General features: G+C 46.8%; 1 protein-coding gene across 1 annotated transcript; it reads left to right on the top strand.

The window, feature by feature from the left end:
• The first annotated feature begins 247 nt into the window (after positions 1–247).
• LOC134393622 (gap junction gamma-1 protein-like) lies at positions 248–11,775 on the top strand. The gene is made up of 3 exons (XM_063118681.1): positions 248–313; positions 8,661–9,821; positions 10,932–11,775. Exons 2-3 carry the CDS (start codon positions 8,678–8,680, stop codon positions 10,937–10,939), a joined length of 1,152 nt encoding a protein of 383 aa, XP_062974751.1. The 5' UTR covers positions 248–313; positions 8,661–8,677; the 3' UTR covers positions 10,940–11,775.
• Positions 11,776–14,235: the final 2,460 nt, after the last annotated feature.

Here is a 14,235-nt window from a genome sequence, read left to right as displayed (position 1 = left end):
AACTTTCTTCTGTAGGGGTGGAAAGTTTGTTTTCTTCCGCGGCGCGTGCGCGACCACAGCAGCCCAGGGTTGAGTCTGAGTGTCGACGTGTATTGCACACGCTGATGCCAGCCTCGATCGCTCATTAGTCAGCCCCGGATTCTCCCTGGTTGGGAGGGCGGAGGGAAAGAGGGCGGGGGTCCCTCCCGAGGCGGGGCCGAAGGGGCGGGGGGCGGCGACGACGGTCTAGGGCCCCTTTGTTCGAGCGGGCGGGAGAAGAGGGATTACAGCAAGGCGGGAGTCTTTGTGAGGTCCGTCCAGGAACGATCGCACTGTAAGTGGGATGTTGGGGTGGTCGTGGTGGGCTGTGATGGGGTGTGTGTTTCTGCTTTCTTTGGTTGTTCGCTCGCTCGCTCTTTTTTGGGGCGAGCCCCGATCCCAGCTCGCGCGGAGTCTTCGGTGATCCTCTGCCACTAATAGGGAGACTGGGCGAGTTTGGGGGGTTTCATAGGGGGAGGAGGACAAGCAGATCTCGCAGAATCGGTTCATGGCGTCGCGTCGCCCCCTTTTCCTCTCTTTATGGGTGGGAGCGCTTTCAATGCGCGCCCCCATATGGGGGCGGGGAAAGAGAATTTAGGGTGGTTTCTCACATTATGCTCTTCGAGGAATTTGGTTTCTTTGTGCTACCATCTCTTTAGCCCATGAGCTGCTCATTGTTTCGAGCACTGGAAGCAATGGGCTACCTGCCCAAGAGCGCACTCCTTTGATTCCGGATCTGATAATCACACCGTGATTGAACACTCACATTCCCCTAATGTTTCTTAGAATCATCGCACATACAAAGAAAGGCGCGGGGGACAATACATTTTTAACCAAGAATAGCTGATCCGTGTTAAGTGGTCTTGAGTATGTACTCCTTGTTTGTGTATGGGCAAGGTACAGGGATAAACAAGTACTTAACCTAAAGGGCGTTAATACACTTTGGACTCTAGCATTGGCCATGACAAATTGAAATGCCTTAAGTGTTCTTGTGCCAGTATTATACAGGTATGTTTGTTGGGGAGCTGAAATTTGCCCCAGGAAATATACATTAGTGGGCAAATGGTGATTGTAATGATGTGTAGAACGGGATCAAATCAAATGATGTGTCTGGCTTAGTAATATTGATTTGGGAGGTCATCCCTTTTCTTATGCTTTGGCAGAATTTGATCTGTGAATTCTTCTGTTGACCCTGAGTTCCAAGCATATGGTCAGGGTTGAAAGTTGAATTATCCTGAGCTGAGTGGTGGTGGGAAAAGCCTTCCCTCCGCCATTTAAAGAGTTCTCATAGCACTGGACCAGTGTTTCCCAATTTGGTGTCCTCCAGGTGTGTTGGAGTGCAATCCTCATCAACCCCCAGCCACTATGGCCACTGGGTATGATGGGAGTTGTAGGCCAACACATCTGGAGGCACTGGGTTGTGTAACACTACACTAGTATTTTTAGAGGTGTCAAACCTAGGCCTTAGCTAGACCTAAAGTTTATCCTGGGATCGTCCCTGCCTGCTCCCTGGATATCCTTTGTGTCATTTACATGAACAGGGATGACCCTGGGACAATCCCAGGATAAACCTTAGGTCTAGCTAAGCCCTAGTGTGTAACTGAGCTTAACGATGAACTCTTTTAACTATGGCTAACCAAGTATCTTATTGACTTTCGCTCAAATAGCAAAACTTTGTTCCTAGAGATATCGTGTTCAAGTGAAGACAGTCTGAGATCTTGCGTAACTGCTTTTTAAAGCCCCAAAGTGGAGTGGAGTTGAACCAACTTTGGTGCTTCCTGAAAGACCTGGACCCAACTGAGGTTTGGGGAGGGAAGAATCAAGGGGGGCATTTTCCCCAGACTCTTGACAGATGTTCCGTCTGCTCTGATCTCACTCCCTGTTAATATGGACTTGGGAGAGGAAGCTTTTGTAAATTGGAAGAAAATGCCCTCCCTGTTTTTCAGGCTGTTATTGTGCCACCTATTCTTATATAAGCTATTTAAAGTATTTATTGGCCACCTTTCAGGGCAGAAGCCCTGAAAATATAAATAAGAGGGGGGAGGGGGTTAGTAGAGAATGATATGGGTTAATAACATTTATGGATTTCTTTACAGGGCTGCTTTTAAACGGATAGGTCCTGGGTGGCTACTGATACCATGATTACATCTTTCATCCCAGGTTGCCCCAAGAGACTAGTGGCTATCTGAAGGTTACTCGCACCTGTAGACAATGAGCAAAGGGGTAGTTTGGGGGTAGTGGTGTGTGTATAGGCTATCTTCACCTGTGTGCTAGTTTTACAGAAAACCAGTTAGCTGCCCTTCAGATCCTGCATAGTATTCATTCCTCCAACCACAAGCAGCTGGACCGATTACAAAACTTCCTGTGCCTAGGTCTCCTTGAAGGGCAAGAGGCTCTTTGGAGTGTGTGTGCTTGCGTGTTTAAGAATAAGTAAGGCAGTGTTCACACAAAGTTCATTTGTTAAACTAAGGAAGCATTGAAGGCTCTTAAACTGCTGTGCTATTCATACTAAAGGCTGCTTCTCATATTACTTTTGGTATATAGCTGAGTACAAAATAGTCCATAAGGTCTAAGTGTGTGGAAATCGCTGTGTTTCCTTTTAGAATAGGGGCGGGCAGACTTGAGACTTGCATGATCTATTTTGTTTTTGTTTTTTTACTAAAACTCTTGAGGTTTAGCTGGAGCTTATTATAAAAGTCATTCATTCTCAGCTCTGTTGTGAGTACCAGAGCTGAATGGAACTCACAGTACTCCTTCCACACACAAATCCATTCCTGGTTTCCACAAGCTGTCTTAATTTCGGGTGTATAATTTGTGTGTGTGTGTGTGTGTGTGAGTTATTTTGTTGATGCAATCATTAAACAGTTGGAATCAGAAATTCTTGCCAATCTACACCAGATCAGCCAGAGATCTGTCAGTAGATCCAGACTCACCATTTGCCCACCCTTGCTTTAAAAGTATATGTGAACAGCAAACAGAGCAGAATTGGGTTCTTGCTTGCATGTGTGTTTTGGGGATTTGTGATTTAATTCTGCACGCACATGCTTTGATAACTCATATGTTATGAATATGTTTGTAATTTCCTGCATATTCATGAATACAAAATGTAATGTAAAAGAGCTGAAGTGAAGAAGGAGCTCCTGTAAAGAGGTGTAAAATACCTAATATGTTAGACGTTGTACTGACTGTTGCAGATCTTAGACTGATGACTGGATAGAAAATGCTAGATCAGACCAAGGGTCTATCTAGTCCAGAACTCTGTTCACACAGTGACCAACCAGCTGTTGACCAGGGACCCACAAGCAGGACATGGTGCAACACATGTTCCCCAGCAACTATGAACTAATGTCGCCATGAAGAACATCGACAGAGGGCCTTCTCTGTAGTGGCACCCACCTTATGGAAAACCCTCCCTCATGCGGTTTGGGGGGCGGAAATTGTAATAACTGTAAATGCCTCCTAAAAACATATCTTTTTAAACAAGCCTTCCCTGGACTGTAATTTATTCTGGTTTTATGTGATTTTAAAGTTTTAATCTGGATTTTATGGTTTTAGTTGTAAACTGGCCAGAGAGCTTAGGCTGTTGGGCAGTATAAATATGTAATAAATAATAATAATAACAACAATAATAATAATAACTAGTGTATACAGGCTTACTGCCTCTGGTAATGGAGGTTGCACTTAGCCTTCAGGATTAGTAGCCATTGATAGCCTTCTCCAGGAATTTATCCAACTGTCTTTTAAAGCCATCCAAATTGGTGGCTATTATCACGTCTTGTAGTGAATTCCATAGTTTAACTATGCGCTGTGTGAAGACATACTTCCTTTTTTTCTGGCTTGAATCTCCCATCAATCAGCTTCATGGGATGACCCCAGGTTCTAGTATTATGGGAGAGGGAGAAAAATGTCTCCCTATTCACATTTTCCACACCATGCATAATTTTGTACACTTCTAATATGTCTCCCGTTAGCCTCCCTTTTTTCCCAACTGAACAATGCTAGTCCTGTGTAGAGGGAACACTCTAGATCTGGTCCCTGAGTCAGATTCACCCCATCTTAAATGTACAGCCTGTCCCAGTTTAACCCCAATATACTGGCCTTTTTAGTGAGCCTCATTATCCCAGAAGAATTCAGGTTCTCAGTCCTCAAGTTATGTTATATTGTGATCAAGCAAGCCACAGAGGGCAGAGAGCCAAAGAGAATATATACTTAGGTTGATACTACTACTTCTATTATTATTTACTTTTCTATACCGCCCCATAGTTGAAGCACTCTGGGCGGTTTACATAAGATTAAAACAATTAAAAACAATATACAAAATTTAAAACCGTAAAAACATACAACATACACAGAAACATATCTAAAAACATCTATAAACAACTATAAAACAGATCCAGGATTGATGAAACTCATCACATATTGCTAAATGCTTGGGAAAAGAGAAAAGCTTTAACCTGGTGCCGAAAAGATAGTAACATTGGCGCCAGGCGGGCCTCATTGGGGAGATCATTCCATAATTGGGGGGCCACCACTGAGAATGCCCTCTACCTTGTTGCCATCCTCCGAGCTTCCCTCGGAGTACTCACCCAGAGAAGGACCTTAGATGTTCTGCCCACTGGCCTGCAGGTCTGGTCACCTGTATTTATACTCTTCAATAAACATCTCTGGTAAATTTATGCTCTGGCAAACAAGTTCTCTGATAAACATCTGAATTGCTGGTTATCTTGCCATTTAGTGCTGGTTGTCTTCTTGATGGCTACTGATAAACAAATTACTGATAAATTTTTTTATTACTTCATCCGTATTTGGTTAATCAGCTGGATTTGGTAACCTATGAAAGCCGTTAAGCTGGCCAGTTTAGAATATTGAAGGCAATATTGAAGGCAATATTGAAGGCAATACTCAATTGAAGGCAAATTGTGGCACAAGAAAAGCTGTGGTTGACCACATGCTTGCTTCATGTGGCATTACTTTATTAATAAAACATTTCCATCTTGGGGGGTGGGAATCTAAGTCTTGTGGGAAGCCTGCCTTTGGACTCTGATTATGTTCAGAAACATCTTTTGGATAACTGATAGGAGTATTTGTCCCCACAAGGCTGATTTGCATGTTTTAGGTTTGATCTTTTCATTTTAAAAAGGAGTGGTAGCCCTGTGCCAGAACGTTAGTTACTAAGCAATGCTTCAGTGGCTCAAAACCTCCATTTTAAAGACATTACCAGCATAATTCTATAGATGTAGGACTTTTTTCTGTCTAAATATCTCCCAGCATGCCCCAGCTAACCATTGCTGGCTGGGGCATGCTGGGAGTCGTAGGCTAGCTGGGGAATGCTGGGAATTGTATGGCTTTTTTCTGTCTAAACATGCGTAGGATTGTGTCTTAACAGCACATATAAACTCCTACACTGTTAGTTTATATCAGGGATGGGCAACTTCTGAGGGTCAGGGGCTGCACTGGAACCCATTGTGCACAGTACTCCACCGGTCCCACATTTGCCAGCAAAGCTGCTGAATTTGCAGCAGTGATAAAAACTGCCATGACTTTTGCTGCTGCCACTGTGGCAAATTCAGCAGCAGCCGAGAAACACAGCCCCCCTCCCCCTGCAAAGAAGCCATGGGGGTGGGCTGCCTATAGGCCACGGGCCTCATATTGTCCACCCCTGATTTTTAGACTCGTTACAGGTGTGGTTCCTCCTCTTTCTGCAGCTGTCCCTCTCTAAGGAATCAGGCAAAGCAGATGTATAAGAAGCAGAGCAAAGAAAAAAAAACCTCTTATAACTGAACGTGATCTTCTGTGGTGGTGGAAACTAGATCACATACTTCTGTTATTAAAATGTGTGTGAATAGTGCAGAAGTCATGCTTCTCTTTGTATGAACTCTGCCTCAGTACTTTGGGATGTTTGTGTGTATGATGCTCATATAGACCGATGGGGGAAGACCTATGCCCTCACATTTGCCTGGGACAAGTTGAGCATGAACTCAGTGCACACCTGTGCTGCTGCCTCTGCCATGTGTCACTCACTCTGTGGGTGACTCCTTGACTGAAGGATTTTTATTGTTTGTGAGCACTGGAGTGTTACACCCGTCCCAGTGCACCAGGATGTGGCACTGCTCCAAAGATTAAGCCAAGCTTCTGAGTTGACTCCCAGAGGCAGCTGCTCTGTTAACCTCTTGCACTGATTTCAGGGTGAAGTTGCTGGTGAAAGAGCATTCTGAGGAGACAGGGGTGAAGGCCCACGGATAAGTGGCACTTTCATCTCCTGTCAGCTCTGTCATTGTGTGTCATTGTGTGTGTGTGAGGTGTGTGTGAGGTGATATGTGTGTGAGGTGAGTCAAGCTGAGCTGTGGCCTTTCAGGGAGAGGGCCTTCTCCTTGGGCCAAATGAGACTTTAGCAATGTGTAAGTTAGAGTAGGCAACTTATGGCCTATAACTCCCAAAAGCCCTAACTAGCATAGTCAGTGACGAGGGATTAAATTGTAGGCTAAAACATCTGGAGCGCCACAAGTTCTGTAAGATATCATGGAGGGAGGGAACTAAACGCACATGGGGAGGAATTTGGATTGGGTCCTGCCCCCCTTTCTGAGCTAACATACAGGCACTGGTATTGTGTCTGTCTTTTTCCCCTCAGCAGCTAATTGTTCAGGGGGTGGAGGTGGGGATTTGAAACAGGTCATGGCGTAGGAGTGGGAATGAAGCCCTTCCTTCCCCCAGTGCCACAACCCTAATCCAAATGGGGCCCCTGAAGCTACATTTAGCCTTTAAAAAGTGCTAGGAGATGGCGCATGCGCATCCTGGTTGACTTTCAAGCTGGGCCTATGAGCTGTGAGGAAAGAGCTGGAAGGGGAGCAGCAATTGCCCTCCAAAATTGTGTTCTGAGGCTGCATTTAGGATGGGTGAAAACTGGGCTGTGAGGCATTGCTACCTTTTTAGCAGTATGTGGTAGCAAAGTGGCAGGAATCCATGGCCAATCTTGAGTTTTTCGTCCATTTACTTGTATGGTCCTGGTGTTCAAAAACATGTATTTCTTGCCCACATGTTATGGAATTGTGGGTCTGGACATAAAATGGTTGGTATAATACATGAGATTTAAAAGAGATTTGCAAAGAAATCCTCAGTTGTCACTCTATGGCAGGGGTGGGCAACTTGTGGCTTTCTCGATGTTTTGGCCTACAACTTCCATCAGTCCTAGCCAGTATAACTAGTGGTGATGTATGATGGAACTTGTGGCCCCCTGAATGCTTCACCTACAAGTTGCCCATCCCTGTAGTATCTGGTGCTTTGTTGGAAGGCACCACGGAGATTGCTGCATCCAAAGCTCTGTTTGGGGTGGGGTGGGGTGGATTGGTGTGGAATTAAGCTATGATTCACTACCGCCTGTGGATTTTGTGAAGCTTATTTTCATGGTTAGATATGTGAATGCTTGGGGGAAACTGGAAAAGTTGGGGAAACCCTCAATTTCCCTCCCTAAGAACTTTGCCCATTTTTCATGTGGAAAAATTTGGAGTGGCAGGAGAACCCTAACCTCTTGTGGAATATTTTCTCTCTTCATTATAAGGCCGAAGTGCTTCAAGGCAGGGTTTTAAAAACCACGTGCTTTCTCAATATGGTTTCTAATAACTATGTAAGACAATGTATGGTATTCGGTACTTACAGTTTCTATACACCGTAGATATTGATAACTTTCTGATCTTCTCATCTTCTGTAGCATGTGAAAGAAGCTAATTTATCGCTGGAAATACAAGCACCAAATCAAGAATACAAGCTAACAAGCGAAAGCTTATTTCAATCCATTCAAACCTTTTAAAGTCCATGGGGATAAAAATGAATGCTCAGAATTGGAAGCTATTGATCTTTCTGAAACTGATTCTTACTAGAGAAAAGAAAATTGAGATAACTATTTTCAAGGATATATTATTTCTTGTTTGGATGACAGGATGTGGCTTTCATGTGGATAAATCTCATAAATATAAGAAACTTAGCTTAATGTACTAAATTACACATAGAGAGCAATGCTATGCTCCCCAGGAGGGCAGCTGTAGGGCCCCTGGATGGGATGGAAGTGCTGTCCTGGCGGGACGGCACGTCTGCTGCCAGAGGTGTGGCGTCCTCTTCTTCTGTTGTGCCCTGCTCCCAGTGCAGCAGCAGAAAGCTCAGTCATTGTTCTTCCAGTGGTGGGGACTGAAAGGGATGTTCCAGAGGCATGTCAAGGAGGGGGGCATGGATCCGCAGGCTTTTAAGTCCCCTTTTTCTTCCAGCATGCCCCAAAGTGCCCCCTCCCATTAATTCCCTTTCATTGACCACAAAAAGAAGCTGGTGGGGGAGCCATCCCTCACCCCATCCCAGCTGCAGGGAACAGCAGGGCTTTGGATATGGCGGGTGATCAGCTGTGCAGTCTCCCAACCATCCTCACCATAGGATTGCTCTGCCCACATGTTTTATGTTCTTAAAGAAATAAAGTACGTTGAGACCTGATAAGAAAATAAGTACTTCAATTTCTCCCCCTAAATTTCCAAGTTTTTCTTATCAGGGGTGGGGACATAAAAAATACCAGTTGGGTTTTTCCATGACTTCAAGGCGTGTGGAAATGATATGATGTACTTATTTGGATTTAACCTTCTGCCTACTGTGTGTCTTGGCTGCAGGCCTGCGCTGAGCCAGGATGAGTTGGAGTTTCTTGACGCGCCTCCTGGAGGAGATCAACCAGCACTCGACCTTTGTGGGAAAGGTGTGGCTGACGGTGCTGATTGTCTTCCGCATTGTGTTGACTGCTGTGGGTGGCGAGTCCATCTACTATGACGAGCAGAGCAAGTTTGTGTGCAACACGCAGCAGCCCGGCTGTGAGAATGTCTGCTACGATGCCTTTGCGCCACTCTCGCACGTCCGTTTCTGGATCTTCCAGATCATCATGATTGCCACCCCCTCGGTGATGTACCTGGGCTTTGCGCTGCACCGGCTCTCGCGCCAGCCCCCTCGGAAACGCCGAGCGCCCGTGGTGCACCGCGGCGCCGTCCGCGACTATGAGGAGGCAGAGGACAATGGCGAGGAGGACCCCATGATCTTTGAGGAGGTGGAGCCCGAGAGGGAAGTGAAGGAGCCCGAGAGCCAGAAACACGACGGGCGGCGGCGAATCAAGAACGACGGGCTGATGACGGCGTACGTGCTGCAGTTGCTGTGCCGCTCGGTGTTTGAGGTGGGCTTTCTGTTTGGGCAGTATGTGCTGTATCGCTTCGAGGTGATCCCCTCGTACGTGTGCACCCGCAGCCCCTGCCCCCACACCGTGGATTGCTTCGTCTCCCGCCCCACCGAGAAAACCATCTTCCTCCTCATCATGTACGCTGTGAGCTGCCTTTGCCTGCTGCTCAATGTCTGTGAGCTCTTCCACCTGGGCTTTGGCGGGATCCGGGACGCGTTCCGTAGCTTCAACCAGGATGCTGGAGTGCCCCCCAAGCCCCAGTATGGCCGCAGGGATCCCACGGCACCCCCCACCTACCATTCCCTCAAGAAGGAGCCCTCCAAGAGCCAGCTCGGCAAGGACAAATTGGCCTATGGAGGGGAGAGCTTGGCTGGTGTGGCAGCAGAGCGCTACGGTGCCTCCTCGGGCCTCCGGAACCATGAGGTGGAGCGACTGCGCAAGCACCTCCGGTTGGCACAGGAGCATTTGGAAATGGCTTTCCAGCTGCAGCCGGAGGACACAGCCAGCCCGTCGCGCAGTAGCAGCCCCGGTTCTAATGGGCTGGCTGCAGAACAGAACCGGCTCAACTTGGCACACGAGAAAGAAGGTGCAGCCTGCGAGCGAACTACTGGTAAGCTGGGTCAGGAAAAGGCTTTCCTGAGGAACCTCTTTCAGCCCAAGGGCCAAATTCCATTTCGGAGAAGCTCTGGGGGCCACATTCCAGCGGTGGGTGGGACCAAAGACAAAGGGGCTGGGCCAATGGGGCAGCCCCCAGAATACTAGCATATTGTCTCTTAAAGCTCTTGCTATGAGTACCCAACTCTCAGGTGAGGCATTTCAACCTTCTAGAGAGGGGAAATACTGCTCAAAAGCTGGGAAACTGCCAAATGATTGGCGGTTGGGGCTAAGGGGATGGAGCCAGGGGAAGGGGTGTGTCCATCTAGGGAAACCCTAGAGGGTTGGATTTGGCCCCTGGGCCTGAGGTTCCCCACCCCAGCTTTGGAGTCTTGTACCAGTGTCCTAGCAAAGGTCATCCATTCCCACCTGCATGGGCAAGACTTTGCCACTTTGCCAGGTCTTCATTATGCTGGTGCTGAACCCGGCTAAGATTAAAAGAGCTGTCAGGAAAGTTTTTGTTTGGGCTCTTTTTCCTTTGGGCTCAGAGATGCTGGTTCCATTGGTGTGCCACATTAAGAAGAAGGGCTACCTTGTGGCTTCCGGTGTGTGAGACACCCAGAAAACAAGTTGTGTTAAAGCCAGCCAAGTGGTAATGCTAAAGTGGGTGGCTAGCAGCCAGGTATGGTGAGCACTGAGGAAGGCAGAATTTGACACTCTGGAAGCGCTAAGGTGTGTGTGTGGGGTGTATGTTTGTGTATTTCCCGAAATGTATAAGTAATATGCACACTTCATTATCTCTCCACATGGCGTGAATTGCTAGAACTGCTTCTGAGTCTTCATAGCTGCCCAGCACCCGGGTGTTCTCCTGGTTTGCCATGACAGATACATGTAAAGCCTGGCATGAAGGAAAGATGCATAGGAATGTGGTGGACCCCAGCTTGCCATATAATGTGTGAAACAGCAGTATTGGAGAGAGAGAGAGAGAGAGAGAGAAAGGGAGAGAGAGAGAGATCTCCCAGAGGGTGGCTAGAAAACCCCAGGAAGAAATGCTTGTGTGAAGGGATGAGGGGTTGGAGTAAGGTGTTGGACTGAGAAATTAACCTGTTTTTCTTCCTCCTTCCAGGTATCTGAAACACTGGGCAGCCGCACAGATGACAACAGGACGTGTCTGTGGAGAATTGGCAGCATGTGAATGTGTGCTCCTAGCCTGAAGTTTGGAAACGCCCCAACAGAGGGGGTGGGGTGGGATGTTGATGTCCTCTTGTTCTTGTTGGGTTGTGGGTGAGAGGAGGGGACGGATATGAGCCTCTGTGTCCGCGCCTCCTGAGGTTGGGAGGCCATAATGGGCTACCTTCAGAAGTCTAACTCTATGTATGTATGTATGTGAGTGCGTGTCTTTTTTTTTTTAAAGGGGTCTAAAAGGGAAACTTATTTTTTTACTTTTATACGTGTTGTAGAGGTACTATTTTGTCTCATCTATGGGGTGTTCTGTCTTGTTTTTCTCTAGCAGGACTGGATAGGTAGCAATATGACAGCTGCCTCCCCGCCCTCCCCTTTTCCAGTTGCGGTTTACTGTATATTTGTGGGGTGGAGTCAGGGGAGAGAAGAATAACGTTCACAACTTCCCAGGTTTGTCTTCACAGCCATACACAACCTGGCCTCGGCCTCTTTCTCTTTCCCTCTCCCCTGACACCAGATTACAGAGACAATTGGTGGTTGGGCCAAAGATCATTCTCCTACATTCCGAGATGCTGGCTTTTGGACAGCATCTGCCTTCCTGCCCTCTGTGGGGTGCTGGGCTGGGTTCCCTCCTGAATTGCGGTGGAACTACAGTCACATTTGGATCATCTCAGATATCGACATGAAATGTGTTTGTATTTTTTGTATTTTTTTAAGAAAATAATTTACTGGAATAGTTATGAAACTGTTTTGCTCTTTTGTATAAATATATAAATATATATATTTGGTAAAAATCAGGGGATTGTTTTATAGGAATCCTGAGAGCGTGATTCTTCTTTTTTGTGGCGGAGGGGAGAAAAGATTGCATAGTTCTATGCCAATAGGCTAATTTTGTTGGCTCCTAAAACGCTCACTAACTGAGAGGTCTGGAGAAGAGGTGGAGTGTCTTGTCCCACCACACTAAAACTGTAAGGAGCTGCCTTAAGATGAATCAGAAGACGAGACAATTTACCACAGGACCGATGACCTCACGGGCAGCAGTCTTGTGCCAGACAACAGAGAAGTGTTCCTAGTCAGTAGTCACAACAGATGCCTTCCTTCCTGGGAAGGAAGTGGGCTTTGGTCGAAAGGCAGTGTTTGGCCAGACCAACGGGAGTTCCCTTGAAGCTGTGCCTGTGAAGGAGGGGAACGAAAGCTGGATGCAGTTCAACCCTCACTTTGATGTCTTGAGCAGGAGGCTCAAGCCAAGAACCCTGGGCCTCCCTGCCACAGTCCTTCTGTGATCCCTCACAGGGAGCAACTCTTCAGCGCCTTGAGCGCCATTTTCTTGGTAGAAAGGTGGGCTACAAACCAAATAAATAAATTCCACCTCTCTCCCCAATCAGACCATTTCATTGTACCATCTCAGACTTCAGAACATAAAATATTTTCAGAATATTGGAAACGTTGCTTGTTTGAGAAAATAGTGACTTAGAACCTTCTCCTTGATCCTGCTTGGGGTGTGTGTGGGTGTGAGAGAGAGAGAGCAGTTACACATTTGTCTCCTTGACCAGTAGTCTGAAACCCCTTACATGGGGTTCATGACTCCTCAGTTTTAGCTTTAAGGACCTGTACTGGAGATATTAAGAACTGAACCAGGGACCTTTCTACAGCCAAAGCATGCGATCCTGGCCTTTACAGTATGCAGCATTGCCACTAGACTGTCCCCCGACGTTCTGCAACACACCTTGTTGAACATAGGTAATTTGGAAGCTCAGCCCAGCCCTAGGGTTGAGTGTTGATTCCCCCATTGTATTGTGTTTCTTGCTTTCCCTGGAAGGAGTTATTTGAACAGCTCACCTTCACCTCCACAAAGATGTGATGAATTGGTGAGCTTGGACTATGTCCAAGCAAAGCAAGGAAAAGGGAGGCGAAACGGGACATACAGGCTTGCTCCAATTAGTCATAGTTTGTAAAGCCACCCCACGGAAGCTTCTGTGAATCCTGGGGCATCAACTACGTCAGTATTAATACATCTGAATTGGAACGGGCACTGTGCAGGAAACAGTGCTCTCCGCCTCAGCTTTATCCAAGAGGGCAATTCAGGTGCTGTTTAGTGCCCGTGCTGAGGGAGAGAGTAGCTCTTTCTCCACATGAATAGCAGAGAAGTCACTGTCAGCATGGCCTGGTGGGATGGGTGTGGGTCTTGACCTATTTTACAGCTGAGCTTCTCAAGCCCGCATGTCATGGGAAGCTGCCTTATACTGAGTCAGACCTGTGTTCCATCTAGCCCAGTATTGTTGACACTGACTGGAGCATTTCTCCAGGGTTCCAGGCAGGTGTCTTAAACCTGGGACCTTCTGCCTGGAAAGCAGGTGCTCTTGTCACTGAGCCAAGGCCCCTCCCTGTTCAGCCAAGCCCCCTCCCAGATTCCCTATCTTGGGATTCTGAACATGATCAGAATAGGAAAACTCGCTTCCCCCCCACCCCTTTGAGGGAATTCTCTGGGCCATCTTCAAATCTATGTAATGATTTTCTGCCTTGCCTATGAAAGTCCAAAGGTGGGTTTAATCAACACCTTTCTCCTGCCTCGCCCAACATAGAACTGAGCTGTGTAAAAATCAACTGTATTGCCTTTCTCCCCTTAGCTGATGTCCTTCAGAAAGAGAGATTAAATGGCTTAAACATTTAAATAGCTGGAAATAAGCGATCTGACCAAATTCTTTGTTCTGCTGGCTGTCTTGGGTCCTTTGGTGCCCTCTGCTGACCAAGGCCTTGTATTACAGCCAGGGAACAATGTTACTTGCTCATTTAAAACGTTCTTTAAATAAATCAAAACCAAGGCACTAATTATTATATGGAGTGTGGCAAGATGCCAGCTGCTAGCGTTCACCCTCCCTGTGTCTCCTCCCCAGTGCTAGCCTAGAGTCCAAGGTACCTTGCTAACTGCTGCTCAGCAAGTACTTGTGCAATGTATGTATGCAGAAACGTACATGCAAACTTGCACACATGAAGGCACACTTTATTCTTTGTCCAGTCTGTTCAGCGAAGTTGATCAGTACAGGGTGTCCCAGGATAGGCAACTTTTTTTTTTTTTTAAGTTTATTTTCTAAATACTTAACAATGTTTTGGAAACACCTTCTAAATAGTCTCTTACAGCTAAACTGCTGATTATGACACAAAGTTTAACAAAGCAAGGGGACTCCCCCACTCTGGTTGTCACACCATGTTCTGATTACAGGCATCCCACGGCTACAGGCACCAGCCCT

This window comes from Elgaria multicarinata, chromosome 2 (assembly GCF_023053635.1).
Source record: "Elgaria multicarinata webbii isolate HBS135686 ecotype San Diego chromosome 2, rElgMul1.1.pri, whole genome shotgun sequence".
In the NCBI taxonomy this organism is placed as follows: Eukaryota; Metazoa; Chordata; class Lepidosauria; order Squamata; family Anguidae; genus Elgaria; species Elgaria multicarinata.
The sequence above is the reverse complement of the archived record's forward strand: the minus strand, read 5'-3'. Positions and strand labels throughout refer to the sequence as shown.